This window comes from Pseudomyrmex gracilis, unplaced genomic scaffold (assembly GCF_002006095.1).
Source record: "Pseudomyrmex gracilis isolate BER0280 unplaced genomic scaffold, ASM200609v1 scaffold_120, whole genome shotgun sequence".
Lineage (NCBI taxonomy): Eukaryota > Metazoa > Arthropoda > Insecta > Hymenoptera > Formicidae > Pseudomyrmex > Pseudomyrmex gracilis.
In genome coordinates, this window is record NW_018020704.1 from 30,381 (window position 1) to 43,971 (window position 13,591).

At 34.3% G+C, this 13,591-nt stretch overlaps 1 protein-coding gene across 2 annotated transcripts; it reads left to right on the forward strand.

The window, feature by feature from the left end:
• The first annotated feature begins 488 nt into the window (after positions 1-488).
• On the forward strand, positions 489-12,860 carry LOC109856487 (telomere-associated protein RIF1). 2 transcript variants are annotated; one of them, XM_020431813.1, is made up of 14 exons: positions 489-1,122; positions 1,584-1,787; positions 1,875-2,169; positions 2,257-2,603; positions 2,687-3,272; positions 3,387-3,598; positions 3,684-3,818; positions 3,922-4,105; positions 4,189-4,390; positions 4,487-4,710; positions 4,807-5,196; positions 5,294-9,084; positions 9,191-9,470; positions 9,550-12,860. In XM_020431813.1, exons 1-14 carry the CDS (start codon positions 1,022-1,024, stop codon positions 10,258-10,260), a joined length of 7,662 nt encoding a protein of 2,553 aa, XP_020287402.1. In that variant the 5' UTR covers positions 489-1,021; the 3' UTR covers positions 10,261-12,860. The 2 variants fall into 2 exon arrangements, with proteins under 2 accessions (XP_020287402.1, XP_020287403.1); XM_020431814.1 differs by having other exon boundaries at positions 490-1,122; positions 4,807-5,085.
• The last annotated feature ends 731 nt before the right edge of the window (positions 12,861-13,591 follow it).

Consider the following 13,591-nt stretch of genomic DNA (forward strand, 5'->3'; position numbering starts at 1 on the left):
CTCAACAGTTGCACAACGGTTGAGAGATAATCACTTCTGATTGGATCATACTTTTGGAACCGCAGCAGATTTTAAAGAATAATCCTATCATAAGTGATGATCTCTCAACCGTTGAGTTGTCTGAACGCACTCTATGTGACTTAAACTATAGATCTTTAGCGTTGGCAGTGAATTTTGAAACACAGCCCTAGTAAACGAAGCTGCGTTCCAAAAATCCCGTTCGAGCAGAATAACGGTTTCATTGACCAATCCGGACAAGAAGAACAGAGATTCCTTCATTTCTGATTGATCAATTAATGGAAATAATGTAAAAACCAGTTCCGTGAAAATCAACACCGATTGGTAGATGCGCAAGTACTTACCAATCACGGATGCTTGCAGTTGTGACGCGTGAACTGTGCAATTTCAATATCGCCAATGATAGCGATTATCATTTCGCTCTATTGGTTCTGTAATGGATTTCGTTTATTGTACGTACAAAGTGCAAATACAAACACGAGTGTCTTCGTGAATCAGCGCGCGAAGCTGACGAGGGTGCAACAACGAAACAAAAACTATGTATGCGATTGTATTGCTACCTGCGTGTGCTTGTATTATGTTACGTACCTACCCTTATTTATCGATAACTTTGTGGGAGTGAAACACGCGAACTCGGATAAGGAAAAGCTGGAAGTGACGCGTTGCGTCGTGTTAATTTTATACGCACACGGAAAAAGGCAAAAGCGCGCACGTTCCCGCGCTTTGGACGGCGCGCAAAACTCGTATTGTTTGCGCAATTTGCGACGCCGGACAGGAATCATCCGTCGGACATATTCCCGTCTCTGGGCGCGAAAGTTTTTTTTGTCACTGTGCGAAAGCTTGCGCGGTGGTGCTGGCAATTGAACGAGAGAGGAAGAAAAAAAAATCCAAAGTCGCGCAGCCGGCTTGTGTGTGAGGAACGCGAGATGTGCGAGGATCGGTAGTTACGGTAAACGCGAATAAAGGCTATTAAACGGAACGGAGAGGAGAAAGACGTGACGAAATGGCCACGATCTTGGGCATGACTTTCCCGAAAATGTTGAAGACGTTACGCGAAAATGGCAATGTTAAAGAAAAACGTGAGGTGTTAACCTATATCTCAAGGTAAAGTATAATGCATCGCGTCTGTATCTCGCATGTTGTTGTTCTGCGTGACAAAGACAAATCTCATGATGGTGGTTTCCGTAATGCAACAATTTTTGAATGGCCACACAAGACCAATCTTCTTCGAGATAAATCAATGACAAAGAAACATTGGATGTCATAGCTTGCACTTTTCTGTTTTTTTTTTTTTTTTTTATTTTTTGTACATACAAAGACAGTATTTCAAATGTCAAGAGCGTAAGGACGTGTAATTCTAAAGTTTATAATTGATTTATTTCTATATATTAATGTGTGTTTTTAGTTTGATAATGGATTTAGACAAGTTCAGTCGTGTTTGTCATTATGATATTTTGTTTAGTATATTTTTATGTTATTTAATGAAGACATTAATGTTTATACATGAACACAACATACCTCTATTTCATTTTTAATAATAAAAAGATGATATATTATTCTCGTAGTCAAGCTAAAAAATTAGAGTTGAGTGGTGTAATCAAGGAAGAACGATATAAGGACTTGTGCAAAGTGGTTGTGGAAGCATTTACAAAACATGAGGGAAATTTACAGAACGAGGCATTAAGAGCTCTCACTGTCATTGTACAAGAATTCAAAACACATTCTTTACATCTCTTTGAAGCAATGTTACAAACAGATAAAAAAACAAGGTTTGCCTCTGATATTGTTTGCAGAATTTACTAGAGAGAGATCTAGAGTTTAGCAAGTTTATTGGCTTCTTTGACTTTTAATTTTAGATTAAAAATACTCAAGTTGCTGGAAGTAGTAGAGGACAATGCTGTCACTGAAGTTGTCAATGACGATCAAGCTGTAAACTTTTTTAAAGACTGCCTACAAAATGTACAGCCTAGTTTAATGGAGTGGATAAAACCAACGGCTTGTGTGGATAACTTGGATATGTTGACAAGAGTTGAACAACAAATAATGTCCGATGAACAAAAATTAGAAGAGGATGTGATAAATTACTCACTTAGTCTTTTGAAAAGATTGTACAAATTAGCTTCTATGACATTTGATCAAAATATTCACAGGGTAAATGTGCAGAATTACATTACAAAGTTTATTAGTATTTGAAAGTGTAATTAAGATGAGAAATAAGGTTATTTTTTTATATTTTAGTTTGATGAATTACTACTGGATAAAATAGTAATGTTGGCCTACATGGGACATAAACGTCAACGAGTTTCTGCTTTGAGAGTTTTACAGCAAGCTGTTGTAACTAATTCATCATCTTATATTTATAAAGAATATCCTCAGTTGTGGACGCAGTATAAAAACAATTTGCAATCCGTATATTGCAAACGTATGTTATTACTCGTATCAGCGTGCGAAGCTGATTGGGCTCTTCAGTGGAACACTACTATTCAGTTTCTTGGAACAGATCTTCATTGCGGTGCCAGTTTCATCAATAATTTGCTAAGTGTTGAAGAAAAAGCTTTCAAATCTACCGATCCTATTATAAGAAGGTAAAAGAACGATTCTGTAAACTGATTAACACATTGTCTATAAAATAGAGAAAGAATAATCTAATGTTGTGCTGTTTTTACAGACAAGCTTTTCTTTCATGGAAATTGTTGATTGACAATTTTGCTTTAGATCATCAAGAACTTGCTACTCCCAGAAGAATAAAGTTATTGTGTATCCCATTAAATGCCAAGAATAGTAAAACTGAATTAATTGCACTAACAAAACTAGAAGTTTGGTGGCACTTAATTATTAAATTGTACAAAGACATTGCAAAATTTGCTACACCTGTTATCACACAATTTTTAAACTATTGTTTTGGACCGCTTGGAGATACACCTCTGCTTTCTTTTAAATTTGATGTTGTTGCATCTCCGGGCAAGAGATTTTTAAAAACAAAAGTGGTTGCTGTAGATGCCTTATGTCAGTTAGTTGTCAAAAAAGAAGATCTTATTGCTGTTTGTGCTCCAATGTTAGAAGAAAGACTTCCCCATCCTATATCCGATGAAGTGTTTCAAGAGTGTACCAAAAGCGTCATTCACAGTATAGGAGAGGCTCTGCTCATTCTCGGTCAACTTACAGACCAAGAAATGAAAAATAGTTTCCAACTTGGCAAAAAATTATGGACAAATTTGTTGACGTATATAAGCAATACGAAACTTGAAACAAAGGTAATTAATATATATTTGATATATTTTGTGTTATCACAAAAAAATATCTAATCTCAGAATTACTAAACGAATTATGAAAATTATAAAAATTTTACACATTTTTAAATTTTACAGGACCATTTGTACAGGGATGTGATATTAGTTATAACTGAATTAGGAAATCATACAGATAAACAAATGATAAAATTGATGATCTTTAATGTGATTTTACCGGACATCATAAAACACATTGTTAATAAGGTCGAAGGTCACGATAACATATTGTCAGAAATGGTATTAAAACTTCTATCAATTCCAGTATTTAAAGAAGTGCCAAAGCTTATTCCGTACGTATATGTTGAATTAATTATCTGGATTGTCTGTCTACAATATCTTACCACATAGGCGCATTTTATAATTTTTAAATTATAGGGACTATTACAACACAGTGAAGTGCCTTCTGACACGGTGTATTAGTTTGAAAGAATTTCCACATTCTAAAGGTTTGTTTGATTTTTTGGAAACAGCAATACAACATGTGAATGCAACGAACGATTTAAGAAATAAGTAAGTCCAAAACGAAGATTCAATTTTAAGATTAAAACTATTATGAATAAGTGTATTCTCTCAATGTCGATGTTTAATAATAATATTTAATTTATTAAAACAGGGTAGCTCTAAATTTAGGTAGTATAACGCCATCACCCAAACTAAATTTATGGGTTCTGATGTCAGAAATAGTAACAAAATTTTTAGCAACAAACTCTGATATAAGTGAACACGACAAGTTTTTTAAAACTGTGAAAAAACTTTTGTCATTGCCGTTTCAACATTCCACGGATAATCACGCTCAGGTTTATATAAATTTCAAAAAACACTCTTATCTCAATGTTTATTTATTGTGAATCTTTTTTATATATTGATAATTTATTTATAGTTGCAAACTCAAATAACTACGTGGAAAGCTTTATACAAACAGTTCGAGTCGCATCCAGCTTTGACAGTAACACCAAATAGAATCGTACTGGATATTTCAAGTATGATGCGAAATTTTTTGATCGCAAACAAATGTTGTTACACTTTTGTTATAAACTGTCTGGATGTTTTATTGGAAAGCTTTAATTACATGTATTTACTAGGTATTTTAATTGTTGTTACATAGTTGACTATTCAATTTAATGTCCAAGATTCAATCTGTTATATAATCTGTTATATATCTGCATAAAATTTTTCAGGTCAGGATGAAATTCCACCCATTTTACAACTGATATTAGACATTGTAACAATTTCTTTTAATGATATACAAAATACAAGACCTGAATTAGCTCTGAAGACATTAACCACTATTCTTAATGGCGTATATAATCACAATATAGAAAAAACAATTTTGTATCTACATTGTTGCAGACCAACAATTGAATTTATTCTCACATCGCGAATAAAAGGACTTTCTAAAGAAGTATGTTTTCACAAAGCGCATTTGTATATTTATTCAATATATGTAATATATAACTTATAGATTCTCATTTTTTATATTCATCACTTTATTTTATAGATCACAACTATGTGGAAATGTATAATCAGCATTTTTAAGGGTCTCAAACAGCAGTTGAATCATGAACTTTTATTGTCGTACAAAATGACATTCGTAGCAGCTATGTGTCATCCGAACTCTGATATAAAGTCTGCGACACAGTCCGTTTTTGAAATAAAAGATGGCTTAAACAATAAAGCTAAGAGCGCGTTGGAGGAAATAAAAGAAGCTGTAGAAAAATCTGCATCTCATTCAAAGTCTGACATTAAGAAGAAACAAACAACAGAAGGAGCGAAAGAGGTTCGTATGTCTAGGAGTATTTTGACTAGAAAATCGACCAAAAAACTGGCAAAATCCGATAAACCGGCGAAAAGTGATAAAGCGTGTTTATTATCTGAGCCTGATTCGCAAGTAAATAATTTTTGTTTTTTTATTTTACACAATATATATCATCTTTATATTTTTTTCCGATATTTTTTTATAATCCTTACATTTGCGCGTGTTGCAGGATTATGTGTACATAAAAACGGAGTTGAAATTTGATGTCAATCGCTTGACCGAGCATCAAAAAGAAACTTTAAAGAAAAAGAGAGAGGATATACCAGCGTTGTACAATGATCTCTCTCAATCATCATCGCAAAACTCGCAAAATCTGCAAGAATGGTTTGATATTAAAGCCAAGCATATTAACGAATTGGACAAAAATAACGGTAAGACCAACGGTGAGGCTAACAAGGAAAACAAGGGTAGCGGTGCACAAACATCGGAAGAACTTACGGATATGGTGGCAAAGTTAGTTGACAATATAGTTAATAACATCCATAAGAGTAAATCAGAAGAAAGCAATGTTGAAAATATCATTAGCCCAAAACAAAACAAAGAGTTAACAAAAGAATCAAAGAAAGATGATTCTAATGAGGAACGAGTTAAACGTACAGACACACCGAAGCAAATCAATTTGTCAGTATCCGTGGCATCTTCTAGTAAACAAAATATATCGTTAGAAAAAAATGAGGAAACAAATACCTTGATATCTGTCGCAAAAAAATTAAATTTCGAATGCCGAGAGGAATATCCCGAACAGAAAATAGAACGATCATCGTCCCCGTCGATGTTAGACAGTACGAAACGACGTCGTTCGAATGTAATAAAAGTAAGTTCGTCTTCGAAAAATGAAGAAATCGAGAAAGAGAAAGATCCAACGAATTTTGTGCATAACAAAACATTAAGAGACATTCAGGGAAAACCTGGCGCGAGCAATAAACAATCATCGCTCGACGACAGTGATATTAAAGACGGTGACAATAGAAAAGGCGTTAAACGTAAATCTACGTCAGATACTGAATCAGACGTCGGAATCATGCAACGTCGAAAGCGAAAAAGTACTGGCGGTGAAACGTCACAGAGCAGTGATAACGTACCTCCGGACATAAGTATAAGTCAGCGTACGAAAAATGAAATGTCTCGTTTAAAAATCGACATGGTGTTTGATTGTAATTCAGCAAATCGCCGTCGAGTCAAACATTTGGATGACGAAAAAGAGACGAGCTTGTCTGGAGTGAAAAAATCTGATCAAGCCAAAAGGCGTAGAAAAACAATCACAAAACAAACAAATAAGAGTAACTCGGATGTTGTCGAAAAATCTGACGATAATGCTGACAAAGACTCGGAAATTTCGTCTGATGCAAGTACGACGACCGTGTCTTCAACGTCCAATCAAGAAGTACAAGATGTTACGATTAATAAAATACAAGATAAAAAAATTGACGAAGAAAATTTGGAATCTGTCTCAAGTGAAGAATCTGCGGAACTTCCTGAATCAAACGAAAAGACTCGAGATGACGTGGAAGATGTTGTTGAGAGTTCACAAGTTCCTAGAAGCGGATCGTTATTAGATAAATTATGTAGCGAGAAGCAATGCTTTATTAAGATAAAAAAAGTAACGAATGTTACCGCTATTAAAACTTCCGATACAATTGCTGAAAAAGATTATGTACCTGAATCTACTCTTATGGATTATGAAAATGATGTGCCTGAGTCATCCGAGCAACAAACAAGTGAAAATAATTCCAAAGATAATGTGGAAACGAATGACGAAGAAAACAAAGATGGTGCTAGTACAGATCCGATTCAAGAAATTGATCATTCGATTACAAAATCTACAACTGTAGTTTCGGAAAATCAGAAAACACTCGACAATTTGTCTTCGAGTAAGTTTTCAAGCATTTATTCCTCGCCAAAAAGCACAGGCAAAGTATTTTCCAAGTCCAAGTCGTTTACTGGACGTGCCGCTCATATGTTGGGTTTAGTTACGAAGCAATCTCTGATCGAAAGCGATTTAACATTTGATGACGAATCGATAATAAGGAGAGCGAGGCCCAAGGATGCAGAAAACGAAACGTCAGCGAGCAAAAAAATGTTAGCAGTTAAAGAAATAGATAAAATAGGTGGCCCTTCCGGTAGCCGACAAGAAAAGATGTTCAGCAACATGAGATCAGTTGATTATTCTCCATCGAGACACACGTTTGCCACTTTGAAGAATGATGGCGAGAAACTTTCGTACAAACTGGAGAAAATTATGTCCGAATCTTCATCGTCAATAGAAACGTCAGTTGACAAGGAAACCGAAAAGAGAGTTTCACCTTCTCGTGAGAAAAGCGATCTACCAATACTGGAATGGTCGAGCGCTAATCCACCCTCGTTAACCGCATCACCAAGTGCTAGTATTCTTAAACGTCAACGATCAAGCGTATCGGAACTGGATTCAGATTCTACTCCTAATAAGCGAAAGCGAGTAAGCTTTGCCGATCCGCCTGTTTCGAAAGAGATGGGTTACGAAATCTCCGCTACGGAATCTCCACAAAAACCATTCAAATATTCTACATCACATAGTCCTATGTTGAGAAGGGATTCGCCGTTTAGATTCAAACAAAGCAGACTTAAACCACTTGATGTTGAGAAAATAACGGTTGAAAATGATGCTCAGCCTGAAGGCAGTTCTGAAATTGCTTCAGAAACCGAGAAAAAGGAGTCACCAATGAAAAAATCTGAAACATCTTTCGAGATTATGAACGTTGATGAACAAGTATCTAGTAATGCTGCAAAGAGTGATAGTACCGCTGAAATAAATTTCCGTGCGAAAATTATCGTTGACGAAAATCTAGAGTCTACGCAGGAAGTTGAAGTAACTACGAATTCAGCAATTCTTCTTATTCAAGAAAACAAACAGATTTCACCGTCAGAAGATTCTGCTAATATTGCAGATGTCGCAACAGAAGATTCCGAAACGCAAGACATCTTTGATACGAGGAGTAATACCCCACCAATCTGCACTAACGATGATGCTCCCACGAAAGATGATTCGGCAAACTCTATCAAACTGGATGTAACCAATGACTCTGTGATAGCAGCTTTATCTACCAAAGACGATACGCCAAATATGGAAGACACTATAGATGTTGCGAATATCACCGGATTGACGTCTGTAAATACAGATGAGATATTTTGCGGAAAACTGATACGTACCAGCACACAGGAGATGGAAAACATAGCGGAACAGGACACACTGTTAGTAACGGATTCTTTGTTTGAGAGCTTATCATCAGTAAGTCAAGAGACTGACAATAATGTGGATCTTGATCCCGAATATCTGAATTCCACACAACCCATCTATCCGACATTGTCATCATGCGAGGAATCTATCAATTCGATTCTCGGACAGTTGACTTATCCTTCTTGGACGGGTATGCTAGGTTCATATCTAGAGAATAGAAGTGTGCGGACAATTGGTGATCTTGCCCAGTTATCGGAGCGCGAAATCAACAGATTACCTTTGAAAAGCAAATCAAAAATTAGCTTAGTGAAGGGAGCGCTGCAACATTTCGAAAATAAGAGCGTGTCACAAGCAAAAGATAATTCTTCGAATATCGAAGATTCACCGTCGCTCGTAGAAGAAACAACAATAGTGGCAACAACATCTGACGTCGAAGCAGCATCTGTGACAACCGAATCCTTGAATTCTAGTACGTCGCTTAACCAGTCGGTATTCGAAAAACTCGATGATTCATTGAGAAAGAAATCATCTACAGAACAAATAGATGAAACAGATTCTCTCACCAGTGACATGGAAGTTTCACCGGAACACGTGTTCGTGAAAAAAATCGATTCTCTAGTATCCGCAACTTCTACGGAAGATGTAAAGACGAGCACGAAGGTGTCGATCATTGCTGAAGATGTCGATTCACCTAGAACATGTACAGATAACGCTAAGTCCATGTCGTTTTCAGCCTTTGAGAACACGTATGTAATCTTTTATATTTTTATTTGATAAGTTATTAGAAAATATTTATAAATTGTTAGCGAAACTCGTATTGATAGACGATTGATGTAAACAATAACTGTTTAGCGATTTGAGCAGAGAAACATCATCTACAAGTGCCAGCGTAGATGTGTCACAAGTCTCTATCGAACCTTCAAGAGTGTACGATGAACTTCTCATCACGCACTCGTCCATTGGAACCAACACCGACGAAGTGAATCTCTCAACCCCGACCGTTCAAAAGGCTACACGGTCAGTGGAATCTCAGATGGCGCTTGAAGAATTATTAGACGAAATTGATGTAAACTTGGTACTGGAGAGTGCAGTTAGAAGATGCACTCCTGAGGCACTTATGACTCATTACAAGGTAAATATTCTTTGCTTCGTATTTTTGACTGATTACATCAATGTGTTGTCAAATAGATAAACAAGATTTTGCTTTTCAGGGGAAGATGGGACTTTTATCAGAGTCGGACTTGATAAAAGAGACTCTCAAAATGCTCTGTTTGCAGAATACACAACGACTCAATGACGCGTCATTGAGGGCAGCTTGTCACGCATGCGGACTCAATAAAGTACTTCTCAGATTACCTGACATTTTCAGTAATGACAAACAGTTCTTTGACAAGGTACTCAATGTGTACAGCAAGAAGCTTAACTTGGACAACTGTTTGAATATCTTCGATTTTAACGAGGTGAAAAAGACCGTTTCTCAGAAATGCACGTCATCTGAACTTGTTGAAATGCTATCGGAAAAATTGAAGGAAGAAGAGAAAGAAGGTATCAAGCAACCTATGCCGGAACTATCGAGCCTAGACGCCATGTTGCAGAGATTACCGATGGACGTAATCATTAGTCATACCGTAGCGAATGAGGAACTTATTCCGGCGTCGGTGGTTCTGGACATAGCTTTGCAGAACAACAGCTCGGAATATATAGCACAAGCATTAAAACAATCTCCCACTTTGGCTAAGCACGTCTTTGACAAATTATGGTCGTCCCAATTCGCGCTCGCACGTATCGACAATGATGAAGTATCCAAAAGAAGCTTACTTAACATTTTTAAGAGCGTAAGCTCTAAACTGACTGAACAAGAACTGCTGGACGCTTATTACGAGGCTATGTCAAAGAAACACTTAAAGAGTGAAAGAGAATAGACTGGAATTGGTGGAAACTGCAGTTTTAGATTCAGTATCAAATAATATGACTGATGTTTTTGTAGTAAATATTTATATCTATTATATTCCTAAAAAAAATTGCTTTTTCTTTATCTCAAACCCTTGTCAATCCATGTGTTAGAGATTGTGAATTGGTAATTCGAATCTACACTAAATCAGGCCAAAAATTCTTTTAATTACTCATATTTCAACTTTCTCATTCTCAATCCTCAATAAGTGGCTTAATTATTGACTCATTTGACTTTGTCTCCATTTATTTGTGACAATTATGGACTTTTCATTTGCGTCTTGTACTCATGTTATTCTTTTTTTTTTCTCTAGTTGTTACCACCGTAGTTGTATTATTGATTTTAGTTCTAACACAATTTATATTATATAAGGATATATATATTTATATGTATATTTACATTTGCCATAATTCTGTATAAAGCATATATGTTAGATGTTATACACCACAACACATGTACTCGCAATATCTAATCAGTTTTTTTACATGTACTCTACATTTTTACTGAAAGAGAATGCTTTATTTTATACATAAATCAGAATTTGACTATTTGATTGTTGTCAATTGTTACAATCTAAAACATCTTTATTTTGTAACTTTGTAACGCTTGCGTTAAGGACGTACCGCGTGGGTTGTGAATCTGCACAGGCGAAACGTATGACAAAAATAAGAGCGAGTTTTACCATCTTCGATTAATCATTGGAATGACTAATCGCATCACTCGTTTAGCAGAATTGATTAATCGCGGTTATTCTGGATTAAATTAATCCAGAAATAATGAAACCATCTGTCCTAAGATAAGGTTGATCTTATCGATAATTTCAATAGTCTTGAAATACGTTGAAGAAGCAAGATCACTAAGCATTCTCGATTTAGTATTAGAAAACCTAGCTAATAAATATAAGTTTGTTGAAAACAGGTTTTGTTAAATGACAGTTGGCAGCAAATCCTGAGCAATGTGTCAAATATCAGATTGATGCTTAAGTAGTACATCGAAACCATAAAACAAAATTACAAATTTTTTTTGTTTTATTTTTACTTGTTAGAAAGTCTCGCTTAACTTAAACCAGTTTGATTAATATTGATGCTTGAGAAAAACGTTAAATAGTTTGAACAAATTTTAAATTAGTCGAATTGCTCTCAAATCTTCTCAAGCTCGAACAATTAATTTCAGATCTCGAGCTTATCCAAACAGTTTGCATAATTCAAATCTTTTTAACAACTGAACCGATTTACGTGTATAAAATGAAGAAAAAAGTAGTGTTGAACAGAAAAACAATAATATACATGAATTTATTTGAGAAAATCTGTTTTATCTACGCTCTATCAAGAAATTTGTTTGCAGAATGTTATTTCTATTTCGTCGATGTTGTGATTACTCTAAACAAATTAGTACTCTAATAACCCGGTAAAGATATATCCACAGAGGTAATATGTATGGCATGAAGTTTGCAATTTGCATAAAGTTTGTCAGTTGCACAGTACGGCACATCAATGTTTTTTGGAAGTAAGGATTTCTTTGTCTGTGCGTGTGACACGTTTTTTACCATATTGATTATTGAAACAAGTCGTTTCAATTTTTTTTAATTACATGAGATTAATTTTGCCTGTGCGGAAAAATTGGTTAAAATGTTATATATATTTTAAAGAATTTTTATAAATATCATTTTTCAAAGAAAACTTTTGTGCCATTAAAAAAAATACAACATCAATTTGTTTTTACGTGCTTTGTATATCAGATATCTGCTTCTCGCAGATACAACTCTTTTACGCTAATTAAAACTATTTCTTTTCGAGACAGCTAAGAAAAATTAGATACTTCGGACGTGTAGAAATCCGAAGTAAGATAAAACAGCGTATACATCCCAAGTATATAAATTTTTATAAATGCGAATGGTAATTTTTTCGATTTGTGAACACATGTCGAATGTGTTTGGTTTATATCTCGAACAAAAAATCTCTTCTGATATTTTGTTAAAGTAAACATTGCGCAAAATGTCATTGCGGGTAGGAGTAGAATTCTTTTTTTTGTTTTATCGAGATGTTGTGTCAATTATCAACACGAAGATTTTACTAATATAAAACAATTTATTTACTCCTTTCTTTGATTTGACGGTTAAAGTTATGATACGAACAGTGCTGCTGCCTCTTGTTTTTAGATATAGCTATTGTACGTGGAATGATCGAAAAAAAATAAGTATTTTATAAGATTATACGTATATAATTATTTATTTATAAACAGCAAACTGTTTTTCAATTAAATTTGTAGACTTAAATAGTTGTTTTAGTGACGAATCGTATATTGTAAATACATGTACACCATTTATATTGATACACCAATATATTACACCAATATATCGATTGAACAATCGATATATTCGCTTAATATGCTTATTATACAAAATATACATCTCTTTCGTTTGTTTTATACCTAATGCGCATATGTATAAACACAGTTACGAGTATTACGAGTCAGAGAAAACTTTTGCAAATGTGAGAAGAAAACAAACATTGAAGAAGTTATACATTGTACATATATAATTTACGCTTAAAAAATAAAAATATATTGATAACATTATATAATGTATTATTAATAGTTATCCAATTTTCTTAAATAAAGAAAACGATATCAATTACCTTCTGTGATTAGTATAAGATACAAAAAAAAATGTAGTTATTCATTATAGCGATTATATATAAAATCATATATACATATGTATACATAAATTAATAATGAAGATCATTAAATCATTAATGAATATTAATAAATGTATGACTTTTCATAACTTCTTCGATTTTTGTTTTAAGCTAAATTATAAAAAAATGTTACTCATAGTACACAATGTATGTCTTTTAATAATAAAATATTTTATATAACTTCAAATTCTCTCTCTCTCTCTCTCTCTCTCTCTCTCTCTCTCTCTCAGATATTTTGATATCAGCTCACTTTATTCCAATAATGTTTCATAAGACGTATTTAATAAAAATTTTAATCCTAGTAATTTTTTTCTCTTATCCTTATATCAAGATTTTCTGTGTGTAGAATACACTTTTTTCAATATCCCGCAATCAAGAAAGTTACATGTCCATTTGTTTTCCATATGTGTACGTGCGTTTCTTCAAATTGTGCAATTTCCATTTTCAGATCGCATCGAGAAATATAATTGAGGCCACTATTTATTTCCTGTTTACGTCGCATTCGGAATATCGATCTCGCGGTATTCACGAGTAACAAATATATACGGTCAATTATAAAAGAAATTCTAGATTCCCCGAAAGACTTTGGGTCAAAATTCGATACCA